The sequence below is a fragment of the Harmonia axyridis genome, chromosome 1 (genome assembly GCF_914767665.1).
Source record: "Harmonia axyridis chromosome 1, icHarAxyr1.1, whole genome shotgun sequence".
NCBI classification, from domain to species: Eukaryota; Metazoa; Arthropoda; class Insecta; order Coleoptera; family Coccinellidae; genus Harmonia; species Harmonia axyridis.
The window spans coordinates 71921263-71944116 of record NC_059501.1 but is presented as its reverse complement, the minus strand read 5'-3'; the positions used below and the strand labels follow the sequence as shown (position 1 = coordinate 71944116).

The 22854-nt window shown below is 34.4% G+C and overlaps 2 protein-coding genes across 6 annotated transcripts in view; one reads left to right on the top strand and one right to left on the bottom strand.

Moving 5' to 3' along the window:
* Positions 1-22854, top strand: part of LOC123688003 (transcription factor collier) — a 129941-nt gene that overhangs the window by 65475 nt on the left and 41612 nt on the right. For all 5 annotated transcript variants that reach the window (XM_045627080.1, XM_045627081.1, XM_045627079.1 and 2 more), the window contains exon 7: positions 108-176. In XM_045627080.1, coding sequence (XP_045483036.1) covers positions 108-176 — 69 coding nt within the window. The remainder of the gene's footprint in view (positions 1-107; positions 177-22854) is intronic.
* LOC123688059 lies at positions 4763-6657 on the bottom strand. The gene is made up of 4 exons (XM_045627084.1): positions 6435-6657; positions 5823-5998; positions 5118-5290; positions 4763-5056 (listed from the first exon to the last, which is right to left on the bottom strand). The coding sequence occupies exons 1-4, from the start codon at positions 6589-6591 to the stop codon at positions 4849-4851; spliced, it is 714 nt and encodes a 237-aa protein (XP_045483040.1). The 5' UTR covers positions 6592-6657; the 3' UTR covers positions 4763-4848.

The window sequence follows — 22854 nt, the reverse complement described above, 5'->3', positions numbered from 1 at the left end:
ATCTCTGGACTATGACATTCTTATTGCACTGCTCATTGAAAACCAAGCAAATGACCATTTGAGTTTATTTTAAATTTTAAGATAATAACAATAATTTTTTATTTCAGTCGGTGCTGTGACAAGAAAAGTTGTGGAAATAGAAACGAAACTCCCTCAGACCCTGTGATAATAGACAGGTAAGTTTTATATGATACTTTTTTGTTAATTCATGAAACTATATGAATATATATGAATGCAATAACTATTATTCAGTATTATTATCATGATACCTGTTTATAAACCTCAAGAACAATAGTTACTCTATGCTATACCAAAGTATAATTGGTGGATTCAAGGACAATGAATTATTTCATTCGAAACAATTTTCCAAATCTTACTTTATATTATCATTCATTTAACTCCTACGAATGTTTTATGTCATCATCGAAGAAGAACAGGAGTAATTTATAATTAATCTCAAACCTAAAAGTTGAAAATCTCATTAAGTAGATTGAAGACGAAGTTGTTGATACCATAAATCAAATAACAAGAACTTCGTCGACATTCCACCATATCCGAAAATGATGTAACGAGAATTAATGCAACAAGAGAATATTTTGAGTGCCAATTATCCTTCACGGGTCAGACATATATAATTCCAAAATTTGTCGGTATGTCATATGCAATATTTCAGCATCTTCGAAATAGAAAACGGTATCCAACTTGAAAGAAGTATTAAGAAAGTTTTATATTTGAGTGACATTTGAAACAGATGATCGACAATATTTATTTGTTTTACTAGGCAGAAAAAAAGTTATCTCAACTTCAGCAAAGTAGTAGATTGGTTGTCGCGGCTGATAGTTCATAGCCGAGCGTAGCGAGGCTAGGAATTCAGCCAAGGCTGAATCTACTTTGCTGCCGAGTTGAACAATTTGATTTTTTCTTCGATTATTCATAATGATATATGTATTATAGAATATTGTATTTGAAAATTATTATAATTCTCATGATGTTTTTATTTCTTCTGTAGTGATAAATTAAAACGAAATTTGATAGAAATCGCAATTGTTGGAATGATTGGTTGCTATGGGAATGTATATGTCATAATAATTTTAGTTTGACAACTTTTGAAATATCTGATAATTATACACTGTGATAGCGACTTAGAAATACTTACTCCTCCATAATAAGGAAAGTGTCAAAAAATATAGATTGTCAGAAAATGTCGAATGTTTCATTCGCATTGAAAATAGTCACTTTGCTGTCTAGGTAGGAAAAGTAATACTTTGCTGATTGATATGTGTCTACAAAATCAATCGGAGAAGAAATAAGTTTCATAACAACTGTTATGAATTTCTGAATTGGATGCATTTACGGATAACTGTCAATATTAACTGTCAGAGAATTTATCTTGTCGGCATATTCGGTTTTCTGACCAATTACAGAATAAACAGTTATGTCAATAATAAAGCTCAAAAGTAATAAAAAAATACACTGATCAACAGAATTATATTTCCAGAGACCAGAATCTTTTACAAATTATTTAGAGTAGTATTTCTATAAACTGCTCTTTGTTCTATGGTTTGTACCATCGACACATTCACATATGGAAATGTCAAATACCTTACGAAAATATTTTCTACCGTGTTACACGTGTAGTCAAAATTGTTTCGTGATATTCAATAGTGTAGTTTTATTAAAAGAAACCATCGGGTGACTCCACACACACAACACACGGGATCGCGTCACCCCCTCCCTTTGCCGGGGGCGGCGTACTTCCACCCCATCTCAGGGGAGCAGGAAATAGACAGGGGGAAGGAAGACATCTTGTAGAAAGACCGATGTAGTAAACGTTGGCGGCGGACCGGGGTCCTCGCTTACAAATGGACGATTTCTAGTGAACGAACAGGGGGCGGTGGACGGCAGGAATGAGTTATGGGGGCAGGAGAATTTTCATTTTCTTGAGGGGCCGGAAACTGCTTCGTTCTCATGTTTCATTTTAGTGTCGGAGGGGTTTTGTCTATCTGGAAGTGTTCGATGGCTAGCAACAAGAATAGAGTTTTATGTGTTTGCCAGAGTGATTTCTGTTCTCCTGCTGAAAATTTAGATGAATATTGCTAGAATCACTCTTTTTCGGCAACAGAAATCTTGTTAAGTTTATTAGATCTGGAATTCTACATCTTCGATTGAATCATTTCCATGTTTCATATGATGGCCTATTCATGGAGAATCATTTTTAACATGTTCATTTTATTTGAGTTAATTCTAATGTCTAAATGCCAAAGTGGCATTTTGATAACTTTTTCCAAATTTCTCTTAGTGCCTTTCTGAAACAATTCCATTTTTAGTCATTCATGGATTTCTACTTTCTATTTGAAAAACTATCTAGTCTACTGGATGTTCAGTTAAGCTTAGATGAAAGACTATGATATTAGCCGGAATTCTAAGAAAATATCATTACATACGATTTTTTGATGACAAATATTATCAAAAAAACAATATATATTTTAATTTCCATGAGATTTCCCACTATAGATGCATTCTGCCGTTCTCAGGATGAAGCCAAATAATCCAAAATTGAGTAATTGGTGCAAAAAGCTTTTGTGAAATTTGAATAAGATATCTGAATCTTGAATTAGGTATCAGCTCAGAATCTAAACAAAAATTAATCTGCAATTTTCCCTGTGTCTCATAGAAAATTAGTTATTCATGTATTCCCTTGTATCTATTGCAGTCATCTTCATTACATCTTCATTACATATATCCAAAATTGTTATTATTGTCCAAAATTCATATTATTCGAAGTACCCAATGAAACAGAAAAAGCGGCAAAAGATATAAAAATTTTTGTCTCTGTTAATTGAAATTTGTCGTTAAATATTTGAACCTTTTGACCACTTGAAATAATCTAAAAAGAATCCTTATAGAACTCATAATTACCGAAAAATAGTAATTAACCTAAACCTAATGGTTTAAATTGAATCATGTATTTCTTCGTTTCAAAGTAATCTTCTAAGAAATTATAATATCCAAGATTTTTTTATAAAGAAAATCACTTTAATTAGAAGAAGCCAAAGAAAAAAGTAAAACCAGCAAAAAATATCGAAATTGTTGTCTCCATATAACAAAAGTTGATTTGACTTCATATCATTCGAACTAAAATAACTAAATTTTTACGGTATGTCTTGATAGCAACAGCCTAAAATTAGGAATTAAAATGCTTTTATACAAGTGGGTGGTCTTCCTCTACAATATTATCAAACTTATTCTGAAATTGAAAAAATCAGTTGGTTATTAGGTCGAGACAGATCGAGAAGATCATATAATTACATATTAACTACCACAATTCGCAGATCTACCTAGCCCTAAGATCTTCTACCATGCCCCCTAAGGTATATGTGATATGATTCGAATAGAAGCATTACTGGAAATGCTAATGCATTTGGAATTCATCACTTGCAGTTGATCTTATCGGTCGTAAGACAACCACGTAATAAAATAGTGTATCTCTAAAATGCTTCCAGCGAAATCAGGCAACTACCTAATATATAGAAAAGTTTATTCAGAACCGAACAAATTAGTCGAGAAATGACGTCTAACCTCAACCAGACAATCCCAGTAATCCACGTCAACTGACAAAAAAACAATCGAGTTGAAATATAGCTACCAAGAAGGAAGTGAAGATGATACTCCTCTCATCTCATCTACGGCTATCGTGACGAAAATCGGATAGAAAAGTAACAAATTGCCCAGCATCATCCCAATCCCATATGGATAATGGCTTTTCGGAGAAGTAAACGCAGTCATAATGACTGCCAGATCATTTGAAGACGCCGAAAGCGAAATATCAATCGGCCAAGTTTGGAGAAGTGTTATTTTACGTGAATAATAACCCTACCTACTGCTACGTGTCATATATGGAAGCTTTATCGACACGAGAAGAAATTCAGTTTTTTACGATGCAAACAATTTCACTCGAACTCTTCTTCGTTCCATCTTCAGATTAACTAGTAAAACGTGTTCAACAAATATCGTACATACGAATCGATAGTGCAGAAGAGAACTGGCAGTACTGGCACCCCTGTCATTACCAACAACCCCTTTGTTTTACAACAGACCAGCGGGGGTGTGGTTTTTCTATTAGCCATCAAGAGGCTTAACTGGCTAATCTGGGGTAGTTGACAAAACAACCTTTGCGGTTTTTCGTGGCTCCTGCTGTGACAATTGGGGGACAGTGACGTGCAGAGTAGTCACGTGTACTGACAGCGACAAGTCGAGTGGAAAAGTCGTTCCGAAGGCCAAAAAGTTTGGGTGTTTATTTGCTTTAATTATTCATGAAAAAAGTAGGTGAAGGTTGCGGTCAGAATAGTTCATGATTTGTCCTAATTTCAAGAGAAATATAGATACTTATGTATGCTTACTGCTTACATTACCTTAGAGTATTTCAAAATCTCTCATCTATAAGTTACAGCACAGTTGAAATAGTTTTCCAACAAAATTTTTCTCCTTTTCTTATTCCTATTGAATCAACTTCGACAAAATTCCGCTCAACAAAAACTGTATAGTGACGAAAACTTTGACCAAATGAATTTTATTGCAGTTTCTTTCATTTTATTATCTCTTTGGTGGTATATCCTTTAATCCACTTCATTCAAAGAAGCTTATTATATTAGCTAATATCTACATTCTGTTTTTATATTCAGTAATGATTCAACTGAGAAATATTGAAATAAGCTCATTATTAATTTGGTTAGCAATAAGATAAGAGAAATAACAATGAATTAAATTTTGTCGGGTAGGTTTAAAGACAATAATCAAATCCATTTCTCTAACACAAGATTATTTTTAGGTCCTCAAAATGGAGAAAAATTATTCGTATAAAATATACATATGTCTGACACGTTTCGCGTATTTATTGATGTCCGGAAATATGGAAGACGGCTTCATCTTCTGCAAATCGTCGTAAGTTAAAGAAACAAGATCCTTGTAACCTGCCTTTTCAGCCAAACGTTGAGACTCTGGCGCCGTAAAAGTTGTCACAGAAACCTTCAGTCCCATTTTCTCACAAAGCATTTTCCTGGAAAATTGAAAAAATTAACTTTCATGATAATGCTGCTTGATAAACGAAAACCACTAACCTTGCAGACAGAACCTGAAGTCCTATATTCAACCCTCTGTATTCTGGAATAACAATCAAACCTATAGATGTCAAATACTCTGCCACCTCCAGTTCCTTTGGAATCTCTTTCTGCGTGATGATGTACTTCAGGATTTCGAAAATATTATTCATTCCTTCAGGAATATCCCTAAACTAAATACAACAGTAATTGAGCGTTTGATATGAACCAATTATACATATACGCTGCGCGTCAATTGAAATCAATTTTCAAATTTACAATAAGCATTTTCGCACCTGTGCACATAATCCCGAAAATGATAAACAGTTGCCAAATAAGAGCTAAATGAATATGGGGTGTACCTATACTACACACTATAGAAGGTAATAGTATATAGAGAATAGATGAAATGCAATAATAAGCTCATTGGATAGTGTCTAACCAAGAGCTGGACTAACGCCTAACCAACGAATAAGGACTTACTCTTTGACCCTTCTACAAGAGATATGTATATAACTTAAAATTTGGTGGGACGGTAGGCGATAAGAAAAATCCACTAAATAAGTAAAGAAACACGCCTACAACTGTTTGAGACAAAAGTTCTAATGGATAATTAAAATGAATTGACATGCGCCCAATTGTACCCTTTGCTATACCTATACCTAGATAGCTATGTGCTTTCCAAAGGCTCTAAGGATGAATTAAGCGCTATGTATCAGAACCTACCCCAGGCATTTCCATGATTTCTTTATAGGCGGTATTTCGGTAACAAACATTAACTGCTACCATTTCTTCTTGTCCATCATCCAGTTCGATAAAGCAAGCCAAAGAGGAATTCTGATTGATTGCGCACCACAAAAACTTCATATAATAATCCAAGGACTCCTTATCATCAATAAGATCTGTAAATTGCCAGAAATTTTATTTGGAAGCCAATTGAGATTTCACACTATATTCTATTATTTCTACTTTCATCACAGAATATTTATATCACGTGACAAAACACCGAGCAAAATACTGCAAATTTCACAATATGGTTAAGTATTGCTTCTTTCAACGCGATATGTTTCAACGATATGTATATAGAAAAAGAGTTATATGAATATAAAAATTTCGAAATCCGCAGAAAAAATCAGAAACTCATCACCAAAATCTTTGGATTTGTAATCTTTTTTCAGTTAAAACTACCTACATAGTAATGCATTGTATTGTATTATTTGCAGTGTTTATTATATTTGACTTTAAAACTTCAATTCAAATATTTTCAACTTCATTAATTGAAACGTATAAATTTCATATACCTATCTTTTCTGGATATTTTTTTTGGGATAAACTCACTTATGGATTTACACATTGGTTCATCTCGTACGAAATATTTTCGGAATATTTCAACGGCTTTCTTTTTTTGATCTTCAGGTAAAATTTGCACCCAAAATTTCTTAACTGCTCCTTTTACTTCTCTGTGGAATGTTAAATTAGAGTCCTTTTTTTCCATATTTATATTTTTTAGTTCTGGTTCTCAAGTATTATTTCAACCAATATAATCTAAAGTTAACTGAATCATTCAGATAACAAATGAGAACCTCTTAGTATCACGATTATTCATCGTATTTACTTTCCTTTTTTTAAAATAAATATCGCTATTATAATAATTGTGTCTAGATAAAGATGCAATTTTTTCGAAAATAGTGTGATTAAAACGTAATAGATACCACGATTATTTACCGTATTTACTACTACTATTCGCGCTTCAGAGCTCTATTCTATGTAAATGTAGGTGGATATATCGAATTTTAGCACAAGAAGAGTCATGATTATGCAGAATATTCACTTTAGATAAAGATAATAATGCTGAAACAACAAAATATATAAATGAGCGCGAAGGTATTGAAATCTTATATAGATATAGCCCTTCCGCTGGAAATCCAGGTATGTAGGTATACAAAATCACTGCTTAAACAGGATCATCTAGAGCAAAAATGACAAGAATAAGACCCCCTTAGAAATTGTATATTGTCTTATCTCTAATAGAAAATGTGGCGTAATTTTACGCATTACCTTCAAAATAGCTGATATAGCAAAAATACAACGTACGTGAACAAAAGATTGAAATTCCGTGTTACAATTATAATGAGTCATTGCGTAAAAATGATATTTAGTTGACAATATGACTATACATATACTGAAATATACAGATTTGGAAAATTCACTCGGAAATATCGGATTTAGCGTACAAATCTGTAATTTCGTCTGGCTCCAATGGAACAGTGGAAGAAACATGAGTGCGATGCCATATCAAATAAAAATCTGTTCTTCGCGAACGGCCGCTGACAGGCGTAGTGAGGATGTGTTGTTCTGGAGTTTTGACGGTCCGCGAACCGCGATCAGAAAACATTTGGAGCCAGAGCGACTTGCTGATTTGTACGCTAAATCCTATGTTTCCAAGTGAATTTTCCAAATCTGTTTAATGACAAATGGAGATTCGAGAAGACGTCGTAAGATTAGGATGGGGCCATGTTATGTTATTATTTACCAATCGTAAGTGGCTAATAACTTCAGCAGTCGATGCCGAAATTCATTAAAAAAAGAAATACCGACGTTTAGTGATTCAGCTTCGAACTTCGACTCATTGCTTATCCTTTTTCGCTGAACGACAAAGGTGGAAAATTAATCGTCGATGATTTCAAACAAACTTCCTTCTCTCTCGGACGTGCGAACCGAATTCGAGTAGGCGCTCCGAAGATTACGCAATACAGCAGAATCGCGTGGCCGAGACGGGAGAGAGAATAGAGAGAGAGAGAGAGAGAGACGCGACAAGGACGGAGGGCGTCCTTCTCGCAGGACGACGCCAACTGGGAGAAGTCGGGATACTTCCGGAAAGGAGAGACTCGGTGACTACACAAACATTAATTTTCAGGGATGAACGCGTGCACAGCAACTGACAACTATCTTATCCAGAGCAATTTGTTAGGTTCTTTTATTTCTACCTTCCGCCTCTACGGGAAGAAGGGTCGGCTGTTTTGTACGGGGGATGGTAGAAATTGAATTGGATGATGAGGGGATGATTTTGAAACTATTTCCTGACTATCTCGTTTTTGTTTCAGTTCAGTTTCACGCACCTTCAAAAATATCATTACTACCCAAAAATATCCCATTTTGAATTTAAAATTGAATTCAGAATTGTTTTTTCTTTGAAATATTCAAGTCCTTGGCTATAATTTCCTCTTTTGAAACAATATGATATCTATTTATGCACAAAACAGAATACAATAAAGAAAAATTTCATTCTTATATCAGATCAGTTTTTGGTTTTGATTTGAACTCTATATTCGTATAATAAATTCTCTTATTATTGATGAGTAGCGTTTTACCTTTGAAGTTTTTTTGACTCTTTTCGAGCGCTCGTTCCCCGAACAGATCGTTTAATCATTCCGGCACAATGCCTGTAATTTTAGAATTTTGTCCCTGAATGGAAATGAACTACAAGTGTACATGGTGATTGTTTATACTTTACTCAATAGCAATCTCAGTTAATATTGGTCCTTCACAAACGTTCAAATGGGCAAATATGAAGTATCTTTTATGGAAATATAAAATGATGATTCAAATCCTCAAGAAATCCTCAGAAACCTCAGATATTACAAGAAGAATATTGAAAAAATATCTTCCAATATTTATGTAAGTAACTACAAAACTGACTGTTTGAGATTCTGGGTATTGAATATGAAATAACAATTTCAGGCTCAATGCAAAATGTCAGCAAACGATAATAATATGGACTCTTCTCCAAAATAAATCACACCATTATTTTCGTTTGCTGAGTTTATTCCTTCTGAGGGATCTCTTATCTCTGAGTTCCTATTGCTGAACTGGTTCTTTTCCAAGACCCCAGGAGGATTCATTTATTGTTCATCAGCTTTCATTGCCTTAAAATTCACCATATCCTGTCACATATATCTTTGGACAAATGTCAGGAAAGAGCTTTAGCTATGTGAGTTTATTTTTGTAATTGGAGATACGAGACAACATATACATTACCTGAACATAAATTGAATTGTCATCGAATTCTCAACAAAAACTTTACTAAACTAAGTAATACTCCAATAAAAACACAAACGAATGAAATATTTGTGAAACCGAATTCTATTGTGTTGGAAGGAAGTCGAGATATTCTCCTCGATTTTTCAACAAACCCTCCCTGATCTGACTCAAGAACGGCATGCATCGAATCCGACTATTTCCTTCCCTTTCTTCGATTCTCTGATACCGAACACCCCAGGCCCAATATCCAATTGAGAATAGGGATGGAGGTTTCTTTACATATAGTCTTCAACTATACGGAATAATTTCAATCGGAGAGTGCAAAGGAGATCCGGAGGATAGCTTGGAATTTGAATGTTACAATAGGTCGAAGAGAATGATAAAATTGTTTGCCTCATTTTTAAATTCATCTAACTCAATTTGGTTACGAGATCTAATTCTTCACTTCATCTCTATCATTTACTGAACAAATTTGAGACAGAAAAATCTATTGAGCTCGAAGAAATAGGCCGGCACATTATGAAATCCTCTAAAGTTTGTTGACTGGGATCTCCAGAACTCTAGATGATTTCAAACGAACTCTTTATTTGAATAGTAGATAATTGAGAGCACCACGAAAATGAAAAAGTTTCATGTGAATCTTTCTTTCAATATTGAATTATTTAAGTATCTAATCAGCAGATTTTGCTGAAATTCTGTTTTATCCATAAGGTATCTATAAAATAAGTGAGTTCAATATGACTGCGAGTCAATTGTGCAATCAGTTCTATTCAAATAAACTAGGCCAATAAGGCAGTTTATTATTATGCTTGTAGCCTAACCATACCTATCATGTTAGTCTTGTACGGCTGATCAAACCCTCAAGAAGACCTTCAAGGGTGCCTCCCCGAAATTTTCTTACCGTCCTTGCAGTACCTAAAAAAACAGCTTTTTGCATTATTTTACATTTATACTCATTGAGTCCTAGTTGCTTGAAATTTCTCTTGAGATTTTTGGGTACTATTCCAGTTATTGAGATGATAATTGGAATAGTTCTCGTTGATATCATTCCCCACTGCCTCTTTATCTGAAATTCCAGGTCCCTATATTTTCAAATATTTTCGCCCTCCTTTTGACGCATGTTGTTACTTGGTATTGCTACGTCCATGAGTATTGCTGTCTTTTGATATTTATTGACTAGTAGTATATCTGGTCTGTTGTGGGGGACTGTTTTATCAATCAAAACCAGTACAGTTTAAAGCGTTCGTTTTTCCAGGATGGTCTCCGGTTGGTACTTGTAATATGCTAATTTTTCAGAATAAATTAGTTTTAATATGGTTGCCAATTATTGGTGTAGTATCTTTCCTACTGCATCGTGTCTCTCTTTATATTAATTTCCTGCAAACATTTGACATCCTCCCGGGATATGTTGGATTGTCCCATTCGCTGGAACCCCATATCGGCATCGATCGTCAGTAACAGCTCGATCCTTTATGATATGCTTGCAGTAATTTTTCTCCTATTTTTATTCTGCTCATCATATGTCCAGGAAGCGTTTTCAACATGAATCACTTCGGAAGGCTAGTAATTACAAAAGGTTTCTCGAACGTTACAAAATAAAATATTTATTGAAGTCACATGCCATTTTTCAGTATTTCGGACCTCCTAGAAAGCCAATGGCATTACCTGGTTGGGCGTCTCTCTCAGAAAATAAGTTGAAGAATCAATGTTGTTAGGATCCATCAAAAGTGTTGGATATATGCGTCAAACTTTATAGGATCACTCCTACTTTCTGAATTTTCAAGAAAAAATTTTAGAGCCATCAATAGTAAAAACATCGATGTTGTCCCACCCCACGTGGAAGAGCACCCCCCATCAATCGATATCCATCCTTCTGTGATGATGTCGAATATCATCCGTTACCCTTAATCCTGCGTATTCGGCGCCGCGACGGCAGGAACCGTCGTCCCAGGGAAATTTTGAAGGTCTCTTCGTTGGCCATAAGCCGGATCGTAGATTTCCAGCACATTACTCAACGCCAATGGCCTCCGGTCCCTTCTGCCCTTCCGCCTTCAAGACGTAAGGGGAGACCGATAGCCCGAAAAATCGAACTCCTGGAGAAGGACCCTCACACACGCGAGAGGGGTGGGGGTAGAGGCGGGAGGATTACAATGGCGAAAAAGTTTCCAAGGCGAAATTTCGAGGCTTGGGAAGAGAATCTGTTCGGTCTCTGATGTTTCACAGGTTGATTCTCTTCAGGGAAACTGAGATTTTGAAGCGATAACTATATTGGGATATTCAAAAACAGCATAATTAGAATAGTACATATCAATACCAATCCTGAAAGTGAGTTTTTCCCATGCGCGATCATCTTACTCAAGCAAGATTTAAATCTCACAAAAATGACTGATAATACATTGATAATTGATCCAACAAGGAAACTCAATAACAATCAATTATGCAATTCATTTTCCAATGTTGATTATTCTAAATGAACAATTGGTATTGTTATAGATGTTTACACTTTCCAATAATTCATCTGCATAATTGGTTGAATCGGAGCAACTACTCTTCAGCGAAACTCGTAAATCGATAGATATTCCTGGATGGTTTTCGATAATTGATGAAGCTAATAGCTTATTTTCCTATTAATTGATTAAGTGGAATATTCCTATCTTCCATGTCCCTTAGTGAACAAATCTTCTCCAACATTATTGCTGATGATGACCGTAAACTATGTCCAGCATAATCTTTGTGGCTTTCAGGTTCAAATATTTTTTTCGTTATGCCACTTATATGTTGGGTCATTTATTTTCAATTGCGAAACTCAACAGAAACGGCTTTCTACTGTTTTGATTTTTAGGTCTTAGAGCTATGCTTTGCTTGTCATAACCTTACTCTGTTACAGTAAAAGTCCTTGGTCTGTGATTTTTTCCATCACGCAGAAAAAATTAACAGAAACCAGCCTTAGTGTTTTACATCATCGATGTTTAGACGAATCAAATTATCTCCTCTGCAAACACCAAAATTTACAAAAATTGCAGCCAACCTCATGATGTCAATGCTCTACTGGCACATCCAAAATCTTTTGGCATACTTTCCATTGGTCATTAAAATTGTTCAGAATTTGGAAAAATCCTATGCCTAAGCTTAAGCCCCTCATCAATTTGGTGAAAAAGTGATGAGCAAAAATTGGTGGAAAATAATAAACAAACGGAGTCAACAATAACAGAAACCAGCTACTCATTTGTGGTTTCGGTAGGCAACAGGGCAACAACCAACTCCACCAAGTAGGCAGCTATAGCTACCTGCGTGACATCCGAGATCTGGAATATATTGAAATTGAAAGATAAGTTTGAGGAAAAGGTTCTCAAGAAGAAGCGCTAACCGTAGACACATGTTTGACTTGAGCTCAAGTAGCTTGAGCTTGACTTGAAATCAACTCAAGTACAAGTCAAGTAGTAGTTTTTTAATGTTGAGTCAATTACTTAATAATAATAATAATAATAAATACCTGACTTGACATTGAAAAACTACAACTTGACTTGAATTTGGGTTGATTTCAAGTCAAGCTAAAGCTACTTGAGCTTGAGCTAAGTAGCTTGAATATCAAGCCAAGCCATGAATCCCTAAGTTGCACTACAAACCAAAGTTTAACGGCGATAAATAAGACATAAGAATGTTTCACGGATAATATGGATATTGACGCTGTTTTACTGCAAAAACTCATTATTGAAAATGATATCTTCAACCTTCCCTACTGATCGTTACTGTATTACTCGGCTTGTCCTTGAAGAAAAACTTTTCAAATACGAAATTATCATTTACCTGTTAACGAAATGAAATGGCCTACTTTACTGATGAAAATAGCTTTGATAATATCAAGTACCCAACTTATAGCCTGCATTCAATTTCTCATTTGAAAATTGAGGAGATGATCACAAATGGCTTCAATAAAGACTCTTCTTTAAGTATGGCTCTACCAATTTATAATTCTTGAACCAAATAAAAATGATCCTCTTTTCTCCAACCTCCATGGTTGCTTTCTATACCCCAATCTGTTAATTTATGTATTGCGGTATCTGCATCTCTAATCACCATCTCATCGATTTGTCTATGTTCTCATCCCCCCCGTTTTCGCACACCGTCAGGAAAAGGAAATTTTCTCCAGTTTCTCGGCAATTTCCGGTTTCCGTCTTAACTGTGTTCTACGTGGATAGCGAAAGGCAACTCTGGATCTTCTCCTGGTAATGGAGATTTCATCAATTATTCAGACGTCTTGATATGGGTTTTATTAATTGATGACAGTTGCCGTTGAAGGTAAATTGATGTGTATAATGCAGTAGGAAATACCTGAAAACGGAAGTTAGAGGATGAGTCTTATAGTTTCTTGAGAACAGGGGTGCAAATCTCAGAAAACATCAAACATACCTATGAGATTCGATAATCTCATAGGTATGTTTTTTGATTTCGATAAATCAAAGTTTTTTTTCTGATTTTGTATGTACTTTTGTATCTTCCTCAATCGACTCGAAAGTGTTTTCAAAAAAGAATATGAGAGCAAATTAAACAATTCATTTGGCTTCAATGTCTTTCTCAAATTTTTTCTGTGCTGTTATCCTGAAATGTATGTATTTATCCTTTCCGGATCCTTCGATTGTAATACATCGTGATCTAGGGATATTTCGCTCGGAGCCCTACATTAACAGGGAGTAACTGGTGTAAAGTAACATCACGTCGAATAATCTGGTTACAAGAAATGGACACGACCGGTGGAGAACTAAAGGAGGGTCCTTATATCGTGTTAGTCCTTTTGCCCGAGGCTACTACAAAGCTATTTATCTTCGCACATAATTCCTCCCAGTTTTGAAACCCCGAAACCAGGGTAGTCATAACTTGGATGTCAGGACCGGACCACGTGGGATTTCATCTTTTTACTTGTTCATAAGTGTTGCTCGATTCAGGAAAAGTGAAGATTAAACAAATGTAGTTTTTTCATTTCAGCAATGGCATGACCTTGACGATCGAGGGAAAATGTTGTTATCATACTGTCGAAACAATTTTTGCCCTACCTACTTACGAAAAAATTGTTTAATAAAAATAATACACTTCATTTAGCACTCGGCTATTGAAAACAATACAAATGTAATCCACTAACTTAATTTATATTATACACTTCTTTTTATTTTAGGTACTTTCATTATAACATCAATGCGGGAAATGTATTCAAGGTCATGGCGATGTTCCTTTCAATTATCGGTTTCAAGCTTACCTATCGAAGGATTCGGAATTTCAAAATAGTTACGAATTATAAAGAACTGTCTTCCAAAATATTAGTGATAAAAAGGCTATAAAGATGCTGACTAAAAATTTATTACTAGATTTTAATAATGGTAGCGTTTCAGAAAAGGATAATACAGAAATTTTTCAGGTCCTATTGAATAATTCACTGGTTTTGTTGAGTATATTAAAAGCGGCAATTTTCAATCAGCATAAAAATTTCTCAAAAAAAATTGCTATCAAAAAGATAAAATTGAAAATTCAATTTTACCCAACATACATCATTGCCTTCACTTGGATATGTGAACAATCGAGTTCATTGTTCCATATACGAAAGTGTTTTGTTTTCTTTGATTTCTTCTCCTTTTAATTTGGGCAATAAACTTATTCTTATTTAACAGTATATTATTGTAAAGATTACTTTTATCCATATTATTTTTACAACAGCAATCTGTTTGAGATTAGAATTCAATGTTGTCTCCTTTTTATAAGAAAAATGAATATGTCCAAACTACCAAAATATTTAGCAATATTTGCAGCAAAAGCTATAAACATAGAAATAAAATTCCAAATAAAACAGAAATTGTCATGAAAAAAGTTCGCCCACTTCAATTCCTTTCTCATCGAATGGTAATGAGTATTAATTTTTCTCTATTTCAGTATCGTAATGAGCACATCACAGTTCTAAAAACAGTGCTGTAATGAACTCATTATAGCATTGTTTTCAGTAATATTTTTCGTTTTGTGATTATCTACATTGACTTCCGATCCTATCAAATTTCAACTCAATTCATAATTGTCGATATAATATAATTTTACCACCCGCCAACAGGAAATGATGAACTATTTTTTGAAAAGCTATATAAACTTCTAAGTATACTAACACTTGAGGGAAAAAATTATATTTTAGCTGGAGATTATAATTTGGATATAGTGAAATGATTTGCAACTTTATTCACAATTTCTTTTGATAATGGTGGTGTTAAATCGATTTCATCAGGCATAATTCACGAATTGATTGCGTAATTGTAAATTATTTCGAAATTCGAAACGTACGATTCAAATTCCGTAATCTGTCAATTTTTGTAACATTCACACCAACTGCCAAGATACAATACAAAAGTCACTAGGATGTATAATCTGAATTTTTCATTGAATTCCGACAATATTTCACAAAACGACTGAAATAGAGAAACTGTCGTCTAATACTTGTTGCAGAAAGCAATTCCAACACTCATGCGTTCGAAAACCCTCTCCTTCTTTCGCACTCGTGTTGGAATAGGAGCCCATTTTGCAACTTGTTTCAGAATATACTATTATAGTTAGTTTTTTATATTTAATAACATATTTTTGTATATTGTATATTTTAAATGTCTAAAGTGTAACGATATCAATGAATTCAGTGATATTTTTCATATTGTCCAATAACTAATTTCCTTCAAAATTCAAATAATCTACTACCCTCAACAACTATTCAGAAATATTTCCTGCATTCAAGCTTGCTTAGAGTCCGATCCTGAGGAATACATTAGCCAGCCGAAACGTACTCCGCATCGTAACACGGTCGACATAAGGCGCTCACTTTGCAACTAGTCCTGCGGCCATATGGGCAGGGTAATAAGATAATGCTCACGGTCCACCCCGAAATCACCCCTATAGCCACGTTCCTGCTACCGACTATGCCAATACTCTCACCCCCCCATGCCACCCTGCTGCGAATGTTGCTCCCAATTATGTAACTCCATATCGAGTATACAAATTGCATTACAATCGTCGCGATGCCTATTTTTATTAACTATTAGCGTATGATTCTACGGATGGGGTGGTTTTTCAGGGGGTTGTGTGTGACACTTGATACGCGACCTATGCGTCACGGTTGGCAATTATCGGAGGCACCGTGTAGTTTTTTCGAGTAGTAATAGTGGTAATTTGATAGCCGGGGTGAAAGGACGCATTTGGTGTCGAGCCATTCTTGTGGAACAATGAGTTTGGCTTGAAATCGCTTCTGTTGTTGTTTTTTGCACGAGAAGAGAGCCAGCTAATCGCTTCCTCTGAGGCTAACTTAAAGTAATCTCAGATATCGGCAACTTTATTTTATTAAATTTGTCCCACGTGCGAGACTACTTTCAACTTTTCATTTTGGATCTCAACATCATTAGCATTAATTTTTCATATTTTCTATAATACGATTTGCTGGAATTTTCAGGTATCAATTTTGGTTCAGTCTCTTTGTTCAACCCTAAAATTTTGGATAAGAATTTTCCTTAATTTGCTACTAAAAACAGTGCTGTAATGAACTCATTACAGCATTGTTTTTTTTCGTTTTATGGTTGCCGACACAGACTTCCGATCCTATCAAATTTCAACATACCTCAATTGTCAGAGTAATATCATTTGGATGTAGTGAATTGATTTGCAACTTTATTCGCAATTTCTCTTAATTCTGGTGGTGTTAAATCGATTTCGTGAGACATAATTCACGAATTTAATGTGTTATCATAAATTATTTCAGAATTCGAAACGTACGATTTAAATTCAAATTCTGTAATCTGTCAATTTTACGTAACAGTCACACCAACTGCCAAGATACAATACGAAAGTCACGAATGTTGATACTCTGAATTTTTCATTGAATTTCGACAATATTCCACAAAACTCGACTGAAATAGAGAAATAATCGTCTAATACTTGTTGCAGAAGCCACTTCTAAACGAATGAATAAGAGCCCATTCTGCAACTTGTTTTAGAATAGTATATTCTAAAACAAGTTGCAGAATGGGCTCTCATTCCAACACGAATGCATGAGTGTTGGAATTGCCTTCTGCAAAGAGTATTAGATGATATTTTCTCTATTTCAGTCAAGTTTTGTGAAATCTTGTCGAAAGTCAATGGAAAATTCAGATTATGCTGTCTTACTTTTGTATGATTCCTTGGTAGTTGGTGTGACTGTTACAAAAATTGACAGATTACCGAATTTGAATTTGAATCAAACGTTTCGAATTTTGCAACAATTTATAATTACGCTTCAAATTCGTGAATTATGTCTGACAAAATAGATTTAACACCACCAGAATTAAGAGAAATTGCCAAATAATGTTGCAAATCATTTCACTATATCCAAATGATTATATTGACAATTGACGTATGCTGAAATTTGAAAGGATATGAAGTCAGTGCAGACAACCACAAAACGAATAATATAACTGAAAACAATGCTATAATGAGTTCATTACAGCACTGTTTTTGGTACTGTAATGAACTCATTACGATACTGAAATAGAAAAAGGTTCTTTATATAGTTGTTTCGAAAGATTTACTATTATTTCATACTCACCTTATGTTCGTTATTTCGAAGAGCATATTAGTCCCTTCTTCTCTGTTCATATTAAATTATAGTTTATACTTTCTCTGAATTGCATTCATACTGCATATTCCACAAAAGTAGAAACCAAAAATAAACTGGAATCGGGGACAATAACCAGATAAAATGTTTCTCGATCCAATTAAAAGATGAACTTAATATAATCTAACCTAACGGTTAGGTTAGGTTTCGTCGTTACCCAACCTAACCTAACCACATACATAATGTTGATACTACTGACAGATGATTTACCCGAAGAAGTTGAGATTCGTAGATATCGCCCTCAAAACGTATCAAAAACATGTCAAACTCACATGACCACCATCAACGATGCAGATAAAACGATCAATCTATCGCCAAATCGTTACCAGAGATGTCGCTGATTATGTTGGCAAATCAATCAGCTCAAACCGTGAAAATTTTCCGCTGCATCGCCCGATGCAACCAGCGACAGCCGAAACGTCACACATCCCCCCACTCCTCTCCACCCTTCGCCTGTCCGTCATACCTCGAAATGACAAATTACGAACGTCGGACCGGACATGGCGAGCGCGTTCAATGTAAATGAGTTATACGAGCCTTGATTGCAAGCAAATTTACACGACCGACCTCGTAGATTGGCCTGAGTTATGACGCCGAATTGTCATCGCCGATATGACATAGTCGCTTGTCACACGACAACGTGACATTTCGTTGTCGATTTAACCCCCGTTGCCCGGTTGATTTACGTCCCCGGGTTTTTTTCCGGTGTTGTTGCAATCTGTCCCAATTTATTCGTCTGACCGTCGATTGTTAATTTTGTCGATTATCATAAATTTATGTTTGTCGGATCGCGTTTCCGCGGATGCGTTTTGATTCAGTTCAGTTTGGTGGACTTTTCGAGTGATATAGGTTGAATTATTATGTTTTTCTCCACTTCAATTTATCCTTTTGTAGAAAGTATATAATGACAATAATAATTAGATGATAATGAGCTTTATTTTTGCACCAGGTTGAAAAATCTCAATTACAAAAATATTATCATCAGGTATAACAATTTAGGTTCGATTGTGATTGATCTATCATAGAAAATATCACATGGCTCACAAAAATTATAGAAAAAATGTTATATAATGTACTGCATAGGTTCCTACGTGGAACCAAATTATAATGGCAATGTTGCTCGAATGGCAACACTGTGTCCTATTATTTGCCATTCTTTATGTCCTTTGTGTTCAGTAGGTTAGGTTAGGTTAAATAAGGTTAGGATTTAATCATAGAAAGTACACTGATGGACGATAGACGAGAACTTCATTGTGTTACAGCACTTTGAAACCTCCTTGAACACTCTACTAACTCAACTGGCCATCACCTCTTAACTAACTTCACTTTTTCTCTCCTTTTTCCTTCCCTGTTCCATACCTGGGTTACAAACACATATTCATATTATACACCGTGAATTTCTTCTTCCTTTCCTTATTCTCTAAGCTGTATACTAATGTACCTGCACACTTATTAGGGAAGGAGAAATATAATCTATATTGTATCTTTCTGAGAACCTTATGAATGAGAAAAATGTATGCACAAGTACCACGAAAGACCATTATTACACTAATGCAATTATATTAAGAATTGTGAAAACAAATTCGGCTAGACAGTATGTCTAATTGCTTTTTGTCGCCTCAAATGAAAAGATATAACCATTCAAAATTTTCAAAATATGCTTCGCCATCCCTGGAATCCTGCCTAATGTAGGTTCTCCAAAATAATATATACCACTTTAACCTTGGCTATAAGATACTATAGTTGTAAAAAAACCAGCATAAACACACTTTTTCATTCCATTTAGTGAACGAAATAGTATTTATGATACTGAATTACCTCAATTTCTTTGTCAAGAAATATTGAATTTCTTCTCTTGATTTCTATTTTATTTTAGATAATAATGGAGAGTTCAGCTGGCAACCACACAATTAAGCTCTGATAATCATCGCCAATCATTTATTAACATTGTTCATTCAATGCCGTACAGTTACCCATTTAATTTTTATTTTCTTTTGAAAATATAAATGATATTCATCTGTGAACGTTCAAACTTTGAACGTTGCCAACTTGACAAACCCTACACATCATACCTATCAATCCAAACAAAAAATTCTGTGCTTCATTTCTTAATTTTTATTCGTAACAACGCAGCAAATAACAATGTGGGTTTTCAACAAAGTAAAAAAAAATTTGATATATATTCCACACATTGTTGAATTCAATAAAATAATAAGATATAATTTAACTGACAATTATTTTTTTATGTATTTTAAACAGCCTGTATCTTTCAAACAGAGCTGAATCGGAATAAATATTAAAGGAAAAAAGTGATTCTCTTCACTCCATGAATCTTCTCTCGAAATATATGTCAAAACTCAACCTGTTTTTTTTTTTACAACATACAAATTTATTACAGGGTTTTGAAACTTTCAGCTGTTGAATCTGATAGTAACCCAAAAATACCTTCCGCTTCAAGAACACGAACATCAGTTTTACTTTATCCCCCACCACCATTGTTCGCAATTTTACATCCAATCAATCCGATCTCAATTCGCAAATGATTCCTCTTTTAACCCCCTCGATCACCCCTTAGCAAACCACCCCCGCGCGCAGCTTCATTCATTTCAATTCGTCACTCCCGCTTATCGTAGTGGAGCAGTTCAGTTATGTCTCATTTGGTACGAATGGTCTTTTCAATCCCCGGGATTGTCCGGGATTGTATCCGTTATTTAATAGATTTCTTTATGTTGGGGTGTCATGCAGGATCTGCAGTCTTGTCACGGGCCATTTGGACAGTTGGTGTTCAAATGGTCGGACATGATTCTTTAAAGAGTGCTACGATCAATCTCAATCAATGGCTAAAAGATTGTCTCCTGTGATTCATAAATTAATTTGACAAAAATAGGGTGGATGACTAAGGAATCTGAGAATTAATGATCTTAGAGTATAAAATATTCTTGAATCTGCAAAATGCGTTTTTGTAAATATTAAAATTAATACGATTTTCGTTAAAATACAAGTATGAAAAATGTCCTGACAGAAAGCAATTAGACATAGTGTCTGTGTCTAGCCGAAATTGTAGTCACAATACCTGATATAAATGTTAATTAGTGTAACAATGGTTTTTCGTGGTACTTGTGCATGCAACATTCTCATTCATAGGATTCTCAGAAAGATATAATGAAGAATATCTTTTCCCTACCCTGTGCAGGCACCGTGATACTATTGCGCAGGCATACAACTTAGAGAATAAGAAAAGGAAGAAGAAATTCACGGTGTAAAATGAGAAAGGAGAGTTCAGTTAAGAAGTTACGAGGTAATGACTAGTTGAGTAGTAGAATGTTCAAGGATGTTTCCAAGTGCTGTACCAAATTAGAGTTCTGATCTGTCGACCATCAGTGTTTTAATAATCCCCTCGAAAACGCGATACCCCAAAAATACAAAAATCGGCCATGTTAATTAAAACCAAATTCACAAAATAATGTCACTTTCGAGTATAACCTATAGATATAAGTTGTACAACATCCTATTATATGTCTTTGATATAATCTTTTGTTTGCTCCGCCTTAAGAGTTTGTCAAAAAATTATTCTCATTTTCGTATTTCTTTTACATCAACTTCGACAATTCCTCTTAATTGAAACTGCATTCATATTTAGTGAGGAAGAATTTGTTGTTGTTTTGTGGTATTCAGATACATCCTGTATAAATAATAATAATTGTTTCTCTACACAGTAGTTTTTTTTGTTTCCACATTTTGAAGAAGTGATTTTTTGAATTATTCGAAATGTGAAATCGAAAGAAGCTGTTGGATGGCGAAACAAATTTTATTTATTTTATTAGATAGTGGAAAAAGAAAAAATTTCCACTTTCTAATAATATGAATAACTGTCATTTAATCCCAAATCTGTACACATTTGTTTTAGGTTGCTAACATCACAATGTCTTTTTTTATTTCAAACAGAATAAAATGCTCGTTCATTTCCTTTCTGTGATATTTTTTTAGTGTTCAGTTAAAGTTTAATTGAAAATCTCGTAATTCAAGACAGGCAATATGATTGAAATATTGTATATTGAAGAGTTTTGTAACATATCTATCTCTCCTAAAATGGTAGTTTCATTATCAATATGAATCCAAGTACATACTTTAATATACGACCATTACATAAAAACAATTGTGATAACTATACGTTTTTATTTAATGGGGCTGAGTCATTTTATTGATAAATATATCTAAATTTTCCTCTTTTCTGTTCTTATTTTTTTTTTAAATGAATGTATTTGTAATTATATAGATGATAAGGAATTGAGGTGTAATTTATCAATGTCTAGGACCTAGCAACCAGTAAATGAGTACTATATATATAATATACTCAATAGATAGTGTGGATCTTGTTAAAAAAAGTTTTTCAAAAGATGTTTTGAGAATTATGATGCCTCAAATTCCAGGAAATATGATATATATTATTTTTATTCAATATGTCTTAAGTGGGTCCATGAGTTCAGTATATATCTACCGGAACTATTGATCTGCCTGCTATGTGGTCCAGGTAGGAGCTAGGTGCTCATTTGAATCCTTTCCTCAACTCATAAATATTGATACACTATTTTGAAGTTTCACATATTGTTTATTTCAATTACATTCTTGAATTTTAGTCCCACATTTTCTTTCAAACATTGCACCTTCACTGTAAACGTTGTTGAATCAAGTAACAGTGCCAAAAAGTTATGATGCGAGTTGCATAAACTTTATATGCTCCTCTCACCTTCCTCCATCACCTCATAATATTCTATAAGTAAAATAGCGAAATGAAGACGTAAAACAGCTATAAAGCTGTTGTATATCAAGATCCTGAACACTAGAACCCTGAGTGCGCATTAAAGCCACACTGTTGTACAGAGATTCGGCTCTGAGGTTATTTCTAAGCGGGATTCGATGCGATAAAATGAGTTGCTCCATTTTTGTAACACAGGAAAATAGAAAGAAGATAGAAAGTTAACTATACGTATGCTTGTTGATCGACATCTTCTTGGACTTAGAAACTATCCAGATCATATTTCAGTCTCATAATTG